Source organism: Tursiops truncatus, chromosome 19, assembly GCF_011762595.2.
Source record: "Tursiops truncatus isolate mTurTru1 chromosome 19, mTurTru1.mat.Y, whole genome shotgun sequence".
NCBI lineage: Eukaryota > Metazoa > Chordata > Mammalia > Artiodactyla > Delphinidae > Tursiops > Tursiops truncatus.
The window spans coordinates 12,587,671-12,608,341 of record NC_047052.1 but is presented as its reverse complement, the minus strand read 5'-3'; the positions used below and the strand labels follow the sequence as shown (position 1 = coordinate 12,608,341).

The 20,671-nt window shown below is 44.6% G+C and overlaps 1 protein-coding gene across 6 annotated transcripts in view; it reads left to right on the top strand.

Moving 5' to 3' along the window:
- The first annotated feature begins 6,713 nt into the window (after positions 1-6,713).
- Positions 6,714-20,671, top strand: part of ZNRF1 (zinc and ring finger 1) — a 99,864-nt gene continuing 85,906 nt past the window's right edge. For 3 of the 6 annotated variants that reach the window (XM_073796806.1, XM_019941050.3, XM_019941058.3), the window contains exon 1: positions 6,727-7,763. In XM_073796806.1, the coding sequence (XP_073652907.1) occupies positions 7,340-7,763 (424 nt within the window). In that variant the 5' untranslated portion in view covers positions 6,727-7,339. Of the gene's footprint in view, positions 7,764-20,671 lie in introns of all 6 variants that reach the window. The other 3 variants (XM_033843930.2, XM_019941043.3, XM_004332565.4) reach the window with 3 other exon arrangements.

Below are 20,671 nucleotides of genomic sequence, written 5' to 3'. Positions count from 1 at the left end.
TTATTATACTCACACAACACAGCCCTTAAAAATTTCCTCCAGCCCTGGCCTCCACACTCCTGCACTGGCTTTTCTTCCTGCCTTCCAGTTTCTTCCCAATTCTCCACCAAAAATGCCAAAGACTGCTCTAGAGAGAAGGGCCTCAGCTCAGAGGGCCAGGAAGGGGAAAAACTGCAAGCCACGTTCAAGGGCACAGAGAGGGAAAGATAAAGAATAGTTTCTAGGTATGCTTATGCCATCACATAGGAATAAATGAATCAATTCATTTAACACATCATATTCTTATTTATTTGCCTGTTGCTTAGGATGTAGTAGGTGCTCAATAAATATCCACTGAATGAGTGGTTAGCAAATAGTCAGGTACAACTGTAACTTAGGGTAGGTGACAGGATATAACAAAAAGTACAGCTAGAAAAGTTGAAAAGGGCTATTTAGGAAGGGTCCTGCTTAGGCTTTGAAGTTTTATTTTGCATAGAGATAGAGGTAGAGAGAGAGATTTCAAAGCTCTCTGTCTATATGCAGCTTAGTAATTCCTTTCCCACTAAAACCAGTAGGACTGCCCCTGCCCGAGCATTTCTGCAACCCTCCCCCACTCCCACCTCTTTAGTTCATTTTTGTCTAGTTCTCAAAATCTGCTTGTCATGGTTATTAGGTACAGAAAGTACTTTGGGTTTCAAATCCTTGGTTTTCTCTGTTCTCCCAGTGTCTTGTTTCTTGAATGTGAAAAAGGCAAGGTAGAATTTTTGAGGGAGGGACCATGAGCCCCTTTCTAACTGCCTCCTCAGCCCTTCTTTCCATCTCCCACCCACGCTGTCACCACGAAAGAGTAAGGATTCCAGAGCTAAGTCTAGAGCTCTCTGCTTGCTTCTTCACTAGTGTGCTCCCCTGAGATCCGCATATGAATGTCCTGAGTAAGAGACTGGAGACCATTGAGGTGTCCCTTGTCAAGCAGACCTCAACTTGCTGACCAGGCCACAGGGCCCTTATCACCAAACAATGTCTTTTCAGAAGGTCACTTGCTAGCCACGCCACAGGAAGGAAGGGTATGTGGCCAACCCAGAAATCCAGGGCTCTGGCTGGCTCTTATCAGCAGCTAGCCTTGCAAGTCTGAGCAGGATCCTTTATCTTTCTGGTCCCCTGTTTCCTCTTCTGTAGAATGTGGAGTTAGCTGACCCCTCAGTCTCTCTACATCTGGGAATCTTGGAACCCTGCCCTGAGCTCTACCAGTAATTTCCCTCTTTTCATCAATCAACAAATATTTGTGGATGTGCCCACATGCTCTGGCTCCTTGCTATATGCATTTGGTTGACCATTACCCTGATTTTCTCTATTTACGTTTTCTCTTTTCAAGCAAAACGATTAAAAACCTAAAGAGCTATGAGAGACCTGGGAGAAAGTTTCTTACTTGGAGATACTCGTCCATGCCATCCCCACCCTGGCTATTTCCCAGGAGTAGGCCCTAACAAGCCAAGTCCCCCATTTTCTGAACACTTCAAGTCCCAGACTTACATTTTTTTTTTTTTTTTTTTTTATTGGGGCTTCCCTGGTGGCGCAGTGGTTGACAGTCCGTCTGCCGATGCAGGGGACATGGGTTCGTGCCCCGGTCTGGGAAGATCCCACATGCCGCGGAGCGGCTGGGCCCGTGAGCCATGGCCGCTGAGCCTGCGCGTCCGGAGCCTGTGCTCCGCAACAGGAGAGGCCACAACAGTGAGAGGCCCGCGTACCACAAAAAAAAAAAAAAAAAAAATGTATTTATTTTTGGCTGTGTTGGGTCTTTGTTGCTGCGCGCGGGCTTTCTCTAGTTGCGGCGAGCGGGGGCTACTCTTCGTTGCTGTGAGAGCCTGATCAGCTGAGAGCCTGATCTACAAAGGTGAAGCCCCTGCTCTCTGCAATGTGATGACACTAAATTTAGGTGGCCTGTGGGACCTCGAGTGGCAGCCTTTCTCAGGCAATGCCCTTGTTATCTCCTTGTGCAGTTATTCATATGACAAATTTCCCCCTGAAATGAAAATATTAAGATACAGAGCAGGGAAAGTTCAATCATTCAGTAGCTTGATTCTGTCCTTTACATCTTAGAAAGAGGGACTCATGGCATAACAACAGGCATCCACTGAGACTTGAAGCCTCAGATTTGTTTCATTTCATCGTTTGTTTCATCAAGAGCCCTGTACGTATTTCGTTCCAAGTTTCTCCTGTGGGTTCTTGGTTTAAAGTTAACAGGTCTGGAGAGAGTGGCAAGTCATTCTGGATACTCTTTTTTTTTTTTTTTAAATGTATCTATTTTTTCTACTTTTAGGCCACACCACGCAGCATGTGGGATCTTGGTTCCCCAACCAGGGATCAAACCTGTGCCCCCTGCAGTGGAAGTCAGAGTTTTAACTGCCGGACCACCAGGGAAGTCCGCATTTTGGACTCTCTTGATGCAAGGATATCAGATGCAAGAACAGCCCCAGCTAGACTTGGGATCTCTGTTTTATTTTTTATCTTCATGCTCTCACTTACCCTGGGCGAACTGCTTCGTGGCTCTCCTTCAGCTGTGAAACAGGGTTAATAAATCACTAACCCACCTACCAGAATAGTCAGGAGAAAGAGCTGATAAAATCAGCATTGACTGTAGCCAATATTTTATAATAACTATAAATGGAGTATAACCTTTAAAAATTGCAAATTACTATGGTATACACCTGACCTATAATATTGTAAATCAACTATACCTCAATTTTAAAATATCTTTATTTATTTATTTTGGCCATGCTGCATGGCATGCGGGATCCTAGTTTCCTGACCAGGGATAGAACACCGGGCCCCCTGTGGTGGAAGCACAGAGTCCTAACCACTGGACCATCAGGGAAGTCCCTATACCTCAATTTAAAAACAAATCAGCATTGCCAAAGCCATTTGCCTTTGCAATGTCAGTGCATAACAATGGTGCAAAACCCCGGTTTTGAACATCACCTTGAAAAATGTAAGTCTGGGGGACTTACATGGTGCCAGATGTGAGAGAGACTAGCTTATGATAGTAGATTGGAATATACAACTTAAAGGCAAATTATTAATATACAAAAAGAAATAGAGCTGTTAAGCAGATCTAATCTTTTTCACCCCGTTGGAAAGCATAGAGAGAAAATGAAATTGTCATGCAAAGATTCCTTGATGGGCATGTTCACTGTAAAGCTTAGAAGTCCAGCTTTGCTCCTTCCAGCTGTATGACTTTTCAGTGTCCATGTGGTATATCCTTTTTTTTAAGATTTTTTTTTGATGTGGACCATTTTTAAAGTCTTTATTGAATTTGTTACAATATTGCTTCTGTTTTATGTTTTGTTTTTTTGACCGCAAGGCATGTGGGATCTTAGCTTCCCGACCAGGGATCAAACCCACACCCCCTGCATTGGAAGATGAAGTCTTAAAGCATGCGGTATACGCTTTCTATATACCTCTATCTCTTTCTCTCTCTCTCTATTTAAATTTACATGGCTGAAACACTAAAATACAAAAAGGTATATAATGAAATGAAACATTTCCCATCTATCCTCTCACCCAGCTCTCCAGTTCCTACTGCCCACCCCCCCAAGGGACTACACTATGTTGTTTCATGTTTCCATCCAGTATCTTTATGAATATGTAAGCAAAGAAAAATATAGATCTTTATTTGGGGAGAGGATAAGTTTCTTAATTTTCCAAGTTGGAATCTTCATTAATCATTAGCCTTATTAATCATTATTTTTAATGATAATGATGTTGATAAATCTTTCCACAGCTCCCCATCCCCTCAGGATACGGTCCATGCTCCTTCCCATGGCTCCCTGGACCCTCTTGTCAGCTTCTGAGGACCACTTCCTCTCTTTGCAGCTCTACTGCGCCTTTCGTCTTTCAGTTCCTTTGAACGTGCTGTTCCCTTTGCTTGGAACATTCTTCTCTTCCTGAAACACAGCTAATGCCCCACCTCCACCCTGCTTTCCCTGGCTAATCTCCAACTCATCTTTTAGGTCTTGGCTTAGAATTACTGTGTCTGTGCCTGTCTCCTTCCATCAGCACCATGGTCTTGAACTCTCATAGCACTTAGTCATTCATTCATTCATTTCACAAACATTTATTGAGTGTCACGTACTTGCCAGGCACTGTTCTAGGCTTTTTTTTTTATTAAATAATTTTATTTATTCATTTTTGGCTGTGTTGGGTCTTTGTTGCTGCACGTGGGCTTTCTCTAGTTGTGGCAAGTGGGGGCTACTGTTCGTTGCGGTGCGCGGGCTTCTCATTGCAGTGGTTTCTCTTGTTGTGGAGCACAGGCTCTAGGCACAGGGGCTTCAGTAGTTGTGGCTTGTGGGCTCTACAGCGCAGGCTCAGTAGTTGTGGCACACGCGCTTAGTTGCTCCGTGGCATGTGGGATTTTTCCCGGACCAGGGATTGAACCCATGTCCCCTGCATTGGCAGGCGGATTCTTAACCACTGCACCACCAGGGAAGTCCCTGTTCTAGGCTTATTTACCACACTGTACTGTCACTGCCTCCTTTGATACTTCATATATATATATATATATATATATATATATATATATATATATATGTTACTGCACTGTAATTCATACACCATCAAATTCACACTTTTAAGTGTACAATTCAGTGGGTTGTTTTTTCTTTTTTGGTATATTTACAAGGTTGTACAACCATCCCCATTATCTAATGCCAGAACATTTTCACCACTCCAAAAAGAAACCCAGTAGCAGTCATTCTCCATTCTCGCCTCCCTCCAGGCTTTCTTTCTGTCTCAATGGATTTGCCTATTCTAGACATTTCATATAAGTGGAATCAGACAATATAAGATCTTTTGTGATTGGCTCCTTTTACTTAGTGTTTTCAAGGTTCATTCATGTTGTAGCATGTATCAGCACTTTATTCTTTTTATGGCTGAATAACAGTCCATCATATGGATATACCACATTCGGTTTATCCATTCATCGGTTGATGGACATTTAGGTTAGTGTTTCTTCTGAAGCCCTATGAGAACAAGACTCTATATGTCTTTCTCACTATCGTATCCTAGAATTAGTGCAGTGCCTGGCACTTACTAGAAATTCATATGTTTGGAATTCCCTGGTGGTCCAATGGTTAGGACACCGCGCTTTCACTGCCGGAGCCCAGGTTTGATCCCCGGTTGGGGAACTAAAATCACACAAGCTGTGCCACGCAGCAAAAAAAAAAAAAAAAAAAAAAAAAAATAAATTCATATTTTGTTCAACATTAAAAAAAAGTGTTGAATGAATAGGAAAATCAAACGCTAGTTAGATGGTTACAATACTTATTGATTATATATTTATCTCCCCAATAGACATCTGTCAAGGGATCTAGTATCCTCTTTTCTGCATGGTACTGAAATACCCCACTTCTTTCTTCAGGGAGGAAATTGGGTTAAATTTAAACTTTCTTGTTTTTCTTCAGATCACGTATTTGGATCTTAGGTGTATACAAATTCCCCATTTAGGCACTTACAGATAACTTCTTGGGTATTAAAACATTCTGTTTTTGCTACATCATTTCTCATACAGAAATCTCAACTTCCTTCAGCAGGGCTTTTTGCTCACTGCCTCCCCTGCTCTCAAAAGCACTCCATGCTTGCACATAGCCTTCCTCCTGTTTCTTTCCAAGCTGGTCACACTGGGACAATCAATACCTGTGACAGATCAACCTTTCTTTTTTTGGTTTTAATATTTCTTTACATCCTGTTTTGGCTCCTTGATTTGGAAGTATCTGGAGGACATTTAGGGCAAGGAAGTCAGGCCAGGGACTGGGTGATGCTCATAGCCAGCACTTGAAAAATAGTTGTTGAACCAATGAATGGATGAACGAACGATGAATCAGTGAGTGTGAATATGTGAGAGATACATATTCCAAAGTGCAGACTTGGTCAGCAAATATTTATTGAGTACCTACTGTGTCGCAGGCCCTGTGGTGCGTGCCAGGATAAATGGTAAACAAAACAGGGGTCCCGCCTTGGACTAGGGAGTTTCTAAAATCACTAGTTCTAGCTGTATTATTCCATTTCCATGTCTATATCTTTTCACTTTTTATCGTACACCTAATGATTTTCAGGATCACATTTTAGCTAAGAAATCTACCCATTTGCTTAAGCCCCAAATAGGAAGTTCTGATCTACTGTCAGAAAAATCTGGAGTCACAAGTGCCCCAGTGAAAAGTACCCCCGAAAAACTAAATATCCCCCAAATGCTAAGCTTCCTGACTTTAGGGGTTCTAGGATGGGGAACTCCGATAGAACTGACAGCACGTCCACCAGAGGGCGCTGTGGGGGCAAATTTGTGCCGGGAGGGGAGCTTGACCAGTGACCCTCAAAGCCAGGTAGGCGCCTAGAGTAATTTTTATTCTTCCCTGCGTTTCCTTCCCACACCTCGAACCATGGTCGCCCCTCCCCCCATAGGTGGTTCCCCTCTGAATCATCAGCTACTTTCAGGGGCTAAAAGAGGGCTTTTTTGGAAAGACGCCTTGCTTCTGTTCCTGACGCCCCATGTCTCAGGCCACTCAGTTTCCAGGCGGGCTGGGTGGGTGGGTGGGACCTCTCGGGCGTCAGAGCCCGGCGCTGCAGGGGCCGCGAAGGGGTTAACCCGGCGGGGGGGGGGGGGGGGGAGGGGGAGGGGGAGGGGGCGCGGGCGGCGCCTGCGCTCTGCTTCTCTCCATTGTCTCCACGGCGGCGAGGAGCGCCGGCGAGCGCAGCCCGGGACCGAGCAGGGCGGTGCGGCTGGCGGGGCAGGCGGCGGCGGCGGCTGCGGCTGGAGCAAGAGCGCTACGCCACGCGACCGCGGCTTCCCGAGCTCCGCCTGGCTGCCCAGCGCCGCAGCCCGCCCGAGGCCTGGAGGGGTCCGGGTCGCCGTCCATGGCCGCGGCGTCCTGAGGCGGGGGACGCGCCCGGCGCCCCCAGCCCTCCTCCGCCTCCTGCTGTCGGGCGGGCCGCCTCCTTGGGCGCCTCCCTGCGCCCGCCCGCCCGCTCGCCCGCCGCCTCCCTCCCTCCTTCCTTGCAGCTCCCCCGGCTTTCGGGGGCCCGGGGGCGGCCTGTGGCGCGCCGAGCCCGCGCCGGACTGCGCCTCTTTGGACCTTGAGGGGAAACATGCGTTTGGCTTGGATCGTTTTAAATTCTTAGTTTGGGATCCCCGCTCGCCTGCCTCTTCCGCCCGCGGGTTTTCTTTTCTTTTTTTCTTTTTTTTCCTTTTTTCTTTCCCGGTCTCCTTTTTTGACTCCCTCCCCCTTTATGCTCGCCCAACCCTCCCCCCGCTGCTGAGAAGTGGGGGAGGGTCTCGGCCTCCAGGTTCCCGCCCCACGGGGCCCGGGCGAGCATGGGGGGCAAGCAGAGCACGGCGGCCCGCTCCCGGGGCCCTTTCCCGGGGGTCTCCACCGATGACAGCGCCGTGCCCCCGCCGGGAGGGGCGCCCCACTTTGGGCACTACCGGGCGGGCGGCGGGGCCATGGGGCTGCGCAGCCGCTCGGTCAGTTCGGTGGCGGGCATGGGCATGGACCCCAGCACGGCCGGGGGGGTGCCCTTTGGCCTCTACACCCCCGCCTCCCGGGGGACCGGCGACTCCGAGAGGGCGCCCGGCGGCGGAGGGTCGGCGTCCGACTCCACCTATGCCCACGGCAATGGTTACCAGGAGACGGGCGGCGGTCACCATAGAGACGGGATGCTGTACCTGGGCTCCCGAGCCTCGCTGGCGGATGCTCTACCTCTGCACATCGCACCCAGGTGGTTCAGCTCGCACAGTGGTGAGTCCGCGGTTGGTGGAGGCCTCAGAGGGTGGAGTGCAAGCGAGGGCGCGCCGGGGCGCCCCACACCTTCGCGCGTGTGCGAAGATTTGGAGGTGGAGTGCGCAACCTGGATCTGTCTGCCTTCCCCTTGGTTTCAGAAGCCAAGGGATGAATGGGATACCCACCCTCTAGAAAAGAGGCTTTCTGAGAGGCTGCGGAGCCGGGCGTATTAGGGCTTCAGGTGTTGGTTCACTTATGGATGCCTATTGAAGTCTCATTCACTGGCATCCCCATCCTCAGGTCTTGTCTGGCTTATCGCAAGTCGGCCTCGAAGCTTTCTTTCTGCAACTGCTGCATTGTGCTTGCCTCACTGGTAACAGAGAGAGAAGGATCCAATTTGACCAAGCGGTGTCTCCTAAACAAAGGGTGTGAAAAAATTGGGGCCAAGTGGTGTTTGGATTAGGGCTCTTGCTCTTGCTGGGAGAGACGGGTGCCCAGGTTTGCCACCCTGCTGGAAATCTGTTTGGATTGTTTAAAGTGGAGCGGCTGCTGTCATAGACAGGTGTGGCCTGCTGGATGGAGGGCCCAGCCGGGAGCCTCCCTGGGAGGCTTTGCAGGACCAGGGCCCTGGTTACCCGTGCTGCATGCAGTAGCCTTGGCTCAATGACTCTTGCATCCCTCCATCTTTTTTCTCCCCCTCCATGCTAAGTGCTTGGTCTTCTGGGTATTCTGCATCTTTTTTTAACCAAGAGGTGGCATTTTATTGCCTGACTGTTGGCACATGTCAGGGGGAAAGGAGGATTCAAAGAACCTGGATGAATTCATTTTGTGAACTTCTGGTGACAGGTCAGCGAAAAGCTGGAGGAGGATTTCCCAGGCTGTAACAGGCAGGGCAGAAAAGGCACTGCTCGGTGCTTCTGGAGGAAAACAGGTCTGTCTGCTTAGCTAACCTGAGAAGCCAGGTTAGGCTTCTAGAAAATTGGTCAGAAGGGGTGTGGGGCCGCTATTTGCTAATTGGGAAGTTGCAGTGAAGAAGTTAACATATTCATACTCCTTTGGGAGACTTCAGAAAATTTAGATATTGTGTAGAAGAAAGATTGCTTTATGGAGGATTTATTTGTTGGATCACTGTTCTAGCTATTGTGAAATAGGGTAGACTTTTTGTATCTCTATTTCTGTAAATGGTCTTAATCTTTTTTTCAGTTCTTTAAAATAATTGTGAAATCATTTTTAGGGAGAATTAGTGACTAATTTAGGGTAACATTTGAAAGTGGCTTTCAATTGCTAGGATGGAAATTTTTTTTTTTTTTTTTTTTTTGCTACGATGGAATTTTAATCCCTGAACAGACCTCTAGCTATCATTGGAGCTTCTCTGACCTGCATGCATCCAACTCTGCCCTGAATGAGATGCAAGGCATGACTACCTTTGGTACTTCTGGACATTTGATCAGCTTTAGACATCTTTTTTTTTTAAACATCTTTATTAGAGTATAATTGCTTTACAATGGTGTGTCAGTTTCTGCTCTATAACAAAGTGAATCAGTTATACATATACATATGTCCCCATATCTCTTCCCTCTTGCATCTCCCTCCCTTAGACATCTTGAACTTAATAATACTTCCTATAAAATTTGGTCCAGAAGGAGTCAGGTGTATTTTTGAGATGATTGTAGTTAAGTTTTTAAAAGAACTGTCATTAGTGTCTGATTTTAAGCTGAAGAGTACTGTAAGGAGGTTCTCAAAAAGCACAAGTAGAAATTTTGTGTTGCAAAAATGTAATCTTATAGAGGTTTCTCTGGAGAAGGAGTTCCCTTGCTGAAATTTCTTGTCTGTCTCTTACTAGAAACGTCTTTTTCCTTATTCCACTACCAAGTCCCATGCTGGAGCTATGAGCTTAAAACTGGATTCCAAAACAGACTCCTCAGCTATAAAACCTCAAGTTTTTTAAATCTAGTTGTAGTGAGGTTAGGAAGAGCCAGTGAACCAGGGACTATAGGAAAAGTTGGAGCATATTAATCCCTTGAGGGATTAATATTAAAATGGGGGGTGCTGTTAATATTTTGGGTAATATAGTTGTTATAGGACCATCCTGTCCTTTTGCAGGACATTGAACATACCTGGCCCTGTCCACTCAATACTCCCACAGATTTCAAAGTGCTCTTGGTGGGGGCGGGGTATCGCCTGATTGAGAACCACCTCCTTAGGGATTTGTTGTTTTATTCAAATAAAGTAATTAGTTTTTCCTGTGCAGCTCATTTGAGAGGAACTTTGATATTTCCGCTCTTCTGCAATGGTGGTTCTATCTCACCTTCTGCAACAGGCCACAGGCTCTTCCTTCCAGGACATCCCCTTCCTCTCTTGTTTGTTGCTGTAAGAAGAGAAATTTTGGAGCCTTGGGGAAGGTCCCAGCAGTTTTCACTCTTGTGTCTTAAGAGTAGAAGAGTGAGGATTTCAGTGCACAGTTGACTAGATGCCTGGAAGTTGATGTGATGTTGTTGCTTGTGTTCTCAAGGTGCTTTTGGAACTCTTCATAGGCGCAGAAAACAGCTGTCAGTGAAATAAGTGGGGGAGTTCAGTGAGCTAGAGGCTTCCTCAAAAGGCGCGAGCTGATGTTATGTCAAGAGGTAGAATACTGGGGTCTCAGCTCCTCCTTGGAGAAGCTGTGACCTTGGACGAGACACCTCACCTCTCTTGAGCCTTGTCTTTGTTATTTTTAAAATACAAATACAGCCAGCCTGTAAAATTTAAAATACAAATACAGCCAGCCTGTAAAAGTTGCTGCCCAAATGCTGCGAGGATACACACGGTCACATTTGCCTTCTCTGGGCTGTGACCCTTGCACGCCCTATTTCCTTTGCCTGGAATGCTTTTCCTTCCATTCCGCCCAGGGATAGCCTTTTATGATCCCTTAGGGCTCAACTTAAATTTCTCCTTAGAGACGACTCTTAAAAATTGGCTCCCTCCTGTCAGTCTCTCCAGTCACTCGCCTGTTACCTTAATAGCACTTAACACATTGTATTTATCCATTTACTCTTTCTGTTTTAAGTTGACTAAATTTTAAGCTCCATGAGAGGAAGACTGTGCCTCTTGACCACTGTTGTAACTCCTGCACTCCATGTACCAGGCACAAATATTTGTTGAGTGAATGAATTAGAGTGCCGTATGTTCATCGGCTCATTTAATCATCACTATAACTCTAGGAGGTAAAACGTTTTAATTCCCATTTTACAGGTGAAGAAACTGAGGTGTAAAGGGAGGTTAAGGAACCTACACAAGGCCAGATAGCTAATAGGTGGCAGAGTTGGGATTGAAATGCAGCTCTGCCAGCATCAGAATCCACCTGGTCTCTTAGCCATTACCCTCTACTGCCTCTCAACCTAAAACATGAGGAAGCTGGATAGCGTCGTGGAAATTGCACTGCTTGTGTGTCAGAGGGCTAGGCTCCTCCTGCGGTTAGGCTGCTAGTTAACTGCCTGTCTTGTGACCTTGTGCAAGTGAGTCATTTAGCCTCAGAGTCACCATTTCTCCACCTGTAAGATGGAGATAATACCTGTTCTGCTTACCTTGCCGGGTCGCTGTCGTGGTCTCATGAGATGGTGTTTACAAAAGCCAAATAACATAGAAATGGGAAGTGGTGTTCTTACAGGGACACTTCTAGAGTTCTCTGCCTTCTTTCATCTCTTCAGAAGTTGCTGGACAGAGAGATTCAGGATCGTGTGAACTCTTTCCCCGAAATGGAAGCTAGTGTTCTCTACTGAAATCTGACCTGTATTGTGGGGGCCGTCCATAATAAGAATGCCACTTGAGAAGAGCTGCTTTATAGAATCCGAGTAGAGTCCCTTCTTTTCCACATAAAATGCGTTTTGCTATAAGGTGTTTAACTCCTAATGGTTGGGTGGTATTCTGGAGGTCTGGTCATCCATTTGTAGTCCTGTGTATCTCAGAATACAGATTTCTAGATGTGGGGGAAAAAATATAGAGGCTCCACCGTGTTGGAAGGAAGAGGTTGCCTGTTTCCTGGGCCCTAATATAAAATGGCTGGTCATTGAGGTCTCCCTCCAACTTCTTAGTCAGATGCGTGTATACACGTGCGTGTGCAGAAAACGAAACTGTTCTCTGTTGTTACCAAGCCATCAACAGGGGCTGATAGATGGTGACTTTTTGGTAAGTCTTTGAACGTGCCAGCAGGATATCTCATGGGTTCTACTTTGCTGCCACTCTAGGGTTCTCAAGTGATTTAATTTTCTCTGTTCTTAAATAATTAGGGAGAGTTGCCAATTCCATCGGAGTGGATCAGAAAGCCTCTTTGTGCCTCACTATAGGTGTGCTAGATGTAATGGTTCTCTCCATCGTTTCTGGAAAAGGAAAAGCATTCTGTGGCCTCCAGAGAGCATGATGGGTCCCTGCCCTGCAGAAGTTTTATTCTTAATGAAGACTGGGTTTTCTTGGAAGACTTTTTAAAAAGCACAGTTTTTTAGCTATTACCATGAGGGCTTATTTTCTATAAAAGAAAAAAACAGTTCCCTTGAGGAGAAGATCGTTTCTTGAAGGTCACAGTTAATTCTCCCTCACTGGAGTTTGAAAGGTGTTGCAAGAAACAGTGGTTTCACTCTTAAAGTGTGTGTTTTATGGGATGTGTACATTTTGCCATTAAACAAAGACACACCCCAACTAGATCATGAGGAATACTCTCTGAGCTAAGCCACTCTTTACCAGAAATGCAACTCCAGTTCCTTTTGGGGAAAGGAACATGCTTTGTATTTGACAGATGTGACATTCAACCCAAGCTTATTGGGCACCTACATTTTAGCAAACCCAATTTTAAAACTAAACTTCAATTTTGACAGTTTCAAAATTGGAAAAAAGTTATAGGGAAGTGGTGGTAACTTAAGCTCTTGGTTTTGCTCTTACTAACCCTTAAGTAGGGGGTGTTTTTAATGACTGGGTCACTGAGGCTGAGGTACCAAAATCTTGAAGTGAGTCCAAAACCTAAATGCTGTTCCCCATCTTTTAGAATGATGGATGTGTACACATTTCCATTTGTTTCTTTTCCAAGCTTTGCCATGGCCTTGTCTCCGTCAGATGGTTCCTGGTGATTATGGTGGGTGTAGGCTTGAGTATGAGAATGGACTTCTTACAGGCCTGGCCGTTTTCACCTCTGAATCTTATTTCCTTATAAGAACACAGGTTTATCCTTGAAACCAACAGTTGGGTTCCTGATTTGGATAGGCTAAATGGATGAGGGGTGCGTAACCTGAAGACCAACCCTCAAGTGCGAAGCAAATAAAGAACCAGATTTAATCTGAAAGCCGCAGCTGGGGTACTCTGTAGGCTGATGAGACTGCTTACCTTGAGATCTCCCTCGAGTTGTTGGAATTGAGAGTACAGCCTTCCTCTGTTGGGAGTAGAGAGGAAGGAGGAATTCGCTGTGCCCCGTAAAAAGGAGGCATGGCAAGAATTTATGGTGCCCTCCCGGATCTGTAAGGAGAAGGAGGCAGATGGAGACAAGAGCTCTCCTGATCTCTGTGAATGGTTCAAAGGGTTTTCAAGCTTGACTCTGTCCAGTCTTCTCTAGGGTCTCATTAACAATGCAGGGGACAGGACCCCACTCCCAGAGTTCAGTAGAATCTGAATTTGTAACAAATGATTCTACACATGTAGTCAGAATACCGTCTATATCTGAAGTGCACCCCTACCATGGATTTAACTTTTCTCTCCATAAACAGAGAGAAAGAACTCTGAATGCTTTTCTCATGCATTCATTAGCATCACTTTCAGTATCACTAAACTAGTCAGATAGTTCCCAGGCAGAATACATACAAATCTTCTTTTCTATTGCTCCCAGAGGGTAGATCCACCCAGCAAGAGCATTGTTCATTCTTTGGCTGTTTTCTTTTACATGGTACTAAGCATTTTTCTCCTACAGATAGGCCTGAGCCAATCTGCCTTGGTCCCGAGTTGCTCCGAACAGAAGGTAGTTGTGGCAGTGTCCCCTATCCTTGTGCTACAGAAGGGCTTCCTGAGTTACATCCTCTTTCTTATATCCCCAGCTAGACAAGTACAAGATCTCAGGATGAATCCAGACTTTAAAGTGGACAAAATACCCTTTTTTTTTTAGCTGACTGAAAGTATGAGACTTTGTGTGTGTGTGTGGAGATCTGTTGAGCTAAGATATTCATTTATTCAACTGAGATTGAGTGCTTCCAGTATACCCAGACCTGTGCTAGGTGCTGGGAATGTATATTTATTATGAAGGTGATTGGCATTACTTTGTTCTTTCTAAGAATTTTTGCTTCCCTACTCCTTTAAGAGAAAGTCTGAATATTGCAGCTTGTGGAAGATCTTACCTTCTTCATCAGTTCCTCTGTTGAATAAACAAATTCAGGCGCTTGTCCATGAGGCTGCTACACGGATGATCTCCTCTCTACTCTTCACTCACATTATTCCTTGTTAACTAAATCCTCTATCTGGGCTGGGGCAGGTGATCTTTTCTTTGTGGTTCCAGTCAAGTGCCTGGTAAGAAGAAATTCCTCATATGTGCCAATATAAATGGTCCTCTTATCTTCTCAATGAAAATATCAAAAGAAAAACTGTTTTTTCATTATCTTTGACTTCAGTATCTTTGTCATCCCTAGAGCCACTTTTCTTTCTGGTCACTGAACACTGTTTTCTAGAAGCCTGATCCACCGCCTTTTAAACCCATCTCTCTAAAATTTATCCCAGGCCGAAATGTACATAAGGAAATGTAAGAGTTTTCCTCCTTGGTCTTGTGTTTGTCTCTGAGCTCCACGACATTGACACTTTAGTGCTGTTTTAAGTAATTTTTAAAGCCTTGTTTATGATAGGCAGCAGTAGTGACTGAAATGTCATTCCCCCCCTGGAATAATTATTAAATCTGTGTTATAGTTGAGTATTTTTTTGCCCAAAGTACAGAATGTAGGGAAATGTTCCATGCTGAAAGACTTTATGCAGACTTTGGCTGTAAGGTGATACCTTACTCTCTGAAGGATAATCTTTGGAGAAACCCCTCGTTACATTTCGGCATCTGTGGTCCTTTTGGTCTTGATGAATTAGACTCTGCATAGGGTGGCTCCAGCTTGCTGGTTGGTAGTACTTTCAGCCCTCTACAAAGGGTAATTGAATAAGCCATGCTTCAAAAGGAGTTGTTCTGAAATTAGCCACCTCTGTACTGTACAGTATCTTTTAAGGTCAAAGTTGATTTATTATGTGTGGGAGAAACTTAAATCTAGATTCAATCCAGATGATCTGAGACAGAGGTAGGAGGAGAATGCAGGACTGAGACTCCAAGACTCCGGCCAGCTTGGTCATTTTGCCCATATTTCTCCAGTCTCTGGAGATCTTTTCATTTGTTTCCCTCTCAAATACCACGCACCCCCCCCCCCCACCCCGGCCCGCACTGAGAAGGTGCTTTTCCTTAGAGAAAAACTAAGAAATATTAAGACTCTTTTATCTTGATGCCTGCTTAAGTACTCCAGGAATCCTACAGGGATTTGAGGGAGCCCTTGGGATTCCAGCCTAAACCAATGAAGTACTTGGTCTACCATAAATACAAGTGAGCTTTCTGTAATATTGGTCTATTCTCTTTAAATCATACGCACATTTTTTTTTTGCGGTACGCGGGCCTCTCACTGTTGTGGCCTCTCCCGCTGTGGAGCACAAGCTCCGGACGCGCAGGCCCAGTGGCCATGGCTCACGGGCCCAGCCGCTCTGCAGCATGTGGGATCTTCCCGGACCGGGTCACGAACCCCCGTCCCCTGCACCGGCAGGCAGACTCCCAACCACTAGCGCCACCAGGGAAGCCCCCATACACACTTTTAATGCCCCCAGAGGCACAGCACCACCTAAGTCAGCTTTTCAAAGAAACTTTGTGGTAACACTGCCCACTACTGTGATAAGCATTACGAAGTATGACACGTATTATTAGATTTCCTCAATCCTGGTCAGAAATGGCTAAAACATTCAAAACTATTGCAGCCAGCCCTGGCGAACTCTGGTAAGTCCAAGACCTATGCCCAGGGCTGGCTTGCAAGTTAGCTGCCTTCCATCTTAATATCTGATGAGCCCAGTCTTGTTGGCTGAGTTTAATGCATCCATTTCCTACCTCCTCTCAGCCCAGAGGCCAAATGCAATGTAAAAGGATAGTGAATCTAAGCATCTCCAGCATTTTGAGGTATAGGAATCTCCTATGAAGTGAATAGGAATCTCCTATGAAGTGACAGACCTTTGAGAAATAGTATTATGAGCTGTTCTGTTTTTGCTGTGACTTTGGGAAACCTTTGGATTCTTCTACTGAACATTTGTTTGAAAAAAAAAAATCTTTTTAATGAAACAGTGGAGTCAGAAAGCAGCCGCTCCTTCTCATAATAGCATTTCTCACCAGGGGAATTTTTGGTAGCTTTTGGAGGAGGGTTTTGAGTAGGTTGTGGAAGATAAATCCCTCGGTTGAACATAACCAAAGGCTGCCATATCAGAACTCTGGTGCTTTCCGTGCTGACAGCAAGCCCTGAATTCAAAGTGCAGGACAGCAGAATAGAATAGGGAGGGCTGTGCTCAGTGAACTGTCCCAGTAGCATGACCAACGAGACTGGAGTTTCAGCATTCAAAGTCAGTTCATTAAAACACTATTGTAGTGTAAAAGGATCATGAAATGGAGGCCCTGGGTCAGAGGGCCCAAGGCCATTTACAAGAACAACATCATATTTCTGGATTAAGGGATGGCTGCAGGCCTAACGATGAGAATATAAGAGCCACGAGTGTGCCTCCTTTTTCCATATTGTGAAATGGTGGCATGGTGCTTGGCACTGACTGTGGGACTACCTCACATAGAGAGGATTCTACAGAGTCTGTGCTCTGAAGAATTTAGGTCTAATAAAGCACTTATAATGTTTCCCAAAGTGAACAGTTCACCCAGTGTCTTTATAGGATGGTGAAAAGGGCATGCTGGAGATACTTAGAGTTTAGAACAAGCCAGGATTATAATACCAACATCCAAAATGCCTGTCCCCTGGGTTTCCCTGGTGGCTCAGTGGTTAAGAATCTATCTGCCTGCCAACGCAGGGGGAACACAGGTTCGAGCCCTGGCCTGGGAAGATCCCACATGCTGCAGAGCAACTAACCCCGTGAGCCACAGCTCCTGAGCCTGCGTGCCACAACTACTGAAGCCTGCCTGCCTGGAGCCCGTGCTCTGCAACAAGAGAATCCACTGCGGTGAGAAGGCTACACACTGCAACGAAAAGTAGCCCCCGCTCACCGCAACTAGAGAGAGCCCGCACGCAGCAATGAAGACCCAATGCAGCCAAAAATAAAATTAAAAAAAAAAAAGCCTGTCGTCAGCCTCTCTGCCCGCCGGAAACTGAGTTTTCACTGTTTCCAACTTCAGTGACTTAAGTACTTCTTAGGTCCTCATGTCTGAGCCACGTCTTACGTAAGCTACAGACAGAGGAAAGTCTAAAATGTTATTACAACTGTTGAGATTTGCTTTCCTTTGGAAAGTCATAGTTGTGTCCATTCTGTGTTTTCCTGGCTTTGTACTTTTCTTCAAAGCCTCTTACCAGTTCCAAGTCTCCAGAGCTCAATAAAGGGGAACAGGAAGCCAGCGTTTGATGCCTAAGAGCCAGCAATAACTAAGAGAAAAGGGCAGAAGCATGGAACTGGGAGGGGGAGTTCTGGGCCTTGAAGGTATCCAGGTCTCTAGGATTATAGATACATCCTGCAGAGATGACTTTAACCAACTTCTTCAAACAAGAAAAAAGCAGTAGGAACCTCTGTTCTGAGAGGACAAATTTCCCTTAGGTTATATAGTGGAGGCTCAACATTTTTAATTGATGGCATAATTACAAAGTATCTTTTACATAAGAAGCTCAAAACAATTAAGAAAAAAGTGATAAAAAATTACCACTTTTATAAAAGAGCAGGAATAACTTTCCTCTCTTTTCCCTGAGGGTCCCCAGGGTACATCTTGTCATGGGATCCAAGCTGGATCCTGACCCTTCCTTTTCCTGTCCATTCACATTTATTAGATGAACTCTATAAAGTTTCAGTCCTGTGACTGTAAGATGGGAGGGTCACAGGGGTTTGTGCTATTTCAATTTTGGTTTCACTTGCACATTTTAGGAAATCACATAGTGGTGTGACTCTGAATAGGAGTTCTTGTCTCTTGGAATCTTTTCAAAAAATGAACTATTTCAGGCATGCAAAAGAGATAATGTACTTACCTGCCAAGCAGATTAATATTGGGTTGGCCAAAAAGTTCTTTCGGGTTTTCCCATAACATCTTCTAACTAGAACATTGCAGATGTAATTGTATGGAGCTCGCTCAATTCCTATTTTTCTCCTTCCCTTCCCAAAAGTAACCACTGCCCTGACTCTCCTGTTGATCATCCTGTATGTGTTCATACTTTTCACTGCCTGTTTCTATCCAAAACAGTATTTAACTTATGTAAACTTTATAATGTCTCTATCCTTTCATATCTCTGTTTATAGATATAACTCAAAATGGATGTGAGATCTGTAAATCCGTTGTACTATATGCTGCTATAGCACATTCATTTTTGCTGCTCTAGTCTATTGTAAGAATATACCACAGATATCACCATTTATCAATCCATTCTCATCAGTGGATATTAAAGTTATTTTCAGTGACTTCGAGGATGTTTTGCTGTTTCCTTGTATACTTGAATGAGAGTTTTTCTAGAGTACATCCTTAGTCTTGAGATAGCTGGGTCACAGGCTCATATATATACCTTCAACTCTTGATTAAATATTGCCCAGTAGGTTGCCAATGTGCTTGTACCAATTTATACTCCCCAAATAGCATATTTTCACTTGTTACGTGTTCTTGCCAAAACTTGATATTGTCATACTTGAATTTTTGGCAAGTTCTGGTGAGTGTGAAATGGTATATCGTTGTGATTTTTGTTATTTATATACTTGATATAATACATATTTACATATAATTAATATACTGATGTATATTTAATCATCATTCTTGTTCATGTCTTTTATCCATGTTTATATTGGATGGTTCATCCTTTTCTTACTAGTTTGTATGAATTTGTGTTTTTATTTCATTTTGTTTCCAGATATACATCTGTATATCCCAGTGTATGGGTTATCTCTTTATTCTCCTTGCGATTTCTTACGGTTAACTTACCTTTAATATAATTGAATATTCCAGTGTTTTCCCTAATGGCTTGTGCATTTTGTGTCCTAAGAAAGATTTTTCTTTCCTTGAGATCGTAAAGATTATTGTCTTATATTTTCTTCTAAAAGTTTAAAAATTTTGCCTTTCATATTTGAGTCCTTAATCTATGGAGAATTAAATTGTTTGAATGGAGTAAGATAAGGATATATTTTCCTTCTTCCATATGAATAACCAGCTCTCCCAGCAGCAAGTGAGGAATGGTAAAGTCTTTTCCTACTGATTTGCAAAGCTGTCTCTATCAAGTTTCAAGATACCTCTATCGGGCTTCCCTGGTGGCGCAGTGGTTGAGAGTCCGCCTGCCTGCCGGTGCAGGGGACGTGGGTTCGTGCCCGGTCCTGGAGGATCCCACATGCCGCGGAGCGGCTAGGCCCGTGAGCCATGGCCGCGTCCGGAGCCTGTGCTCCAAAACGGGAGAGGCCACGGCAGTGGGAGGCCCGCATAGAAAAAAAAAAAGAAAAAGATACCTCTATCAAAATATCAAGTTTCCTTCCAGGCATGGATTTGTTCCTGGGCTTTTTATTCTGTCCCATTGGTCAAGTTGTCTATCCTTGTGCTAATACTTTCTTAATTACTATAGTTTTGTCTTGCTGTGTAGAAGGGCAAATCCTTTCATATTGTTATTTATTCTCTTTCAAAGCTGTGTTGTCTAAATAAAGCTTTCTAGGGACAAATAAGGGAATCCAGGTAGAATCAACAAAATGAAGTACAGAGTACCAGGAACTGCTCTGTTTATAGCTGGGTTTTTTTTGTTTTTTTTTTTTACGGGTAGCAGGCCTCTCACTGCTGTGGCCTCTTCCGTTGAGGAGCGCAGGCTCAGCGGCCCCGGCTCATGGGCCCAGCCGCTCCGCGGCACGCGGGATCCTCCCAGACCAGGGCACGAACCCACGTCCCCTGCATCGGCAGGCGGACTCTCAACCACTGCGCCACCAGGGAAGCCCTATAGCTGTTATTCTTAATGAGGACATCTGGCAAACCGACCCTAATGGACAGTTTCACATTTTTTCCCCTACTATATTGCACAAACAGTAACATTTCCCCATGTCTTTGTATTGCAAACAGCAGAATAAACAGTTCCGTATGTTACAGATAACAACAATAAAACAACAGAAACTGCTTAGCTATTTTTGGCGCTTTTTGCTTCCAGATAAATTTAAAAATCAGCTTTGTCAACTTCTATGGGGGAAGAACTGTTAGGATATTTACTGGAGTTTTATGTTGAGTTTAGCAATTGCCGTCTTATAAAATTGGGTCTACCCGTGAACCTGATGGGAACGGACTTACAGATGTAAGAATAAAATTTTTTTACATTTTTAAAAACTTTGAAATAATTTCAGACTTACAGAAAAGTTGCAAAAAATGCAAAATAAAAACTGCATTTCTGTTAGCCAGAATCTTCAAATGTTACTGAAAAGACAAATAGTCGAATGTCCATTAAGTTCTTAACTCTGCAAAGCAGCTTAAAGTATTAATAAATAAAACATCTCAAGTCTGAGGAATCTACATTGACCTGTTCTTAGGAATGGGAAAGCCACATGAACTTAAAGTGACATGGTGTCTGAAGGGTGGCTAGCCCTAATATGGAGATCTACTTTCTTCAGAGTTGGTCTGTATCCTTATGTGATTGGAAATAGATCAAGTCCCAAGCTCTGCTCCCACGGTATGTGCTGTGATCTCATCTGATGGAAGAAGGGCTTCTTGCCCT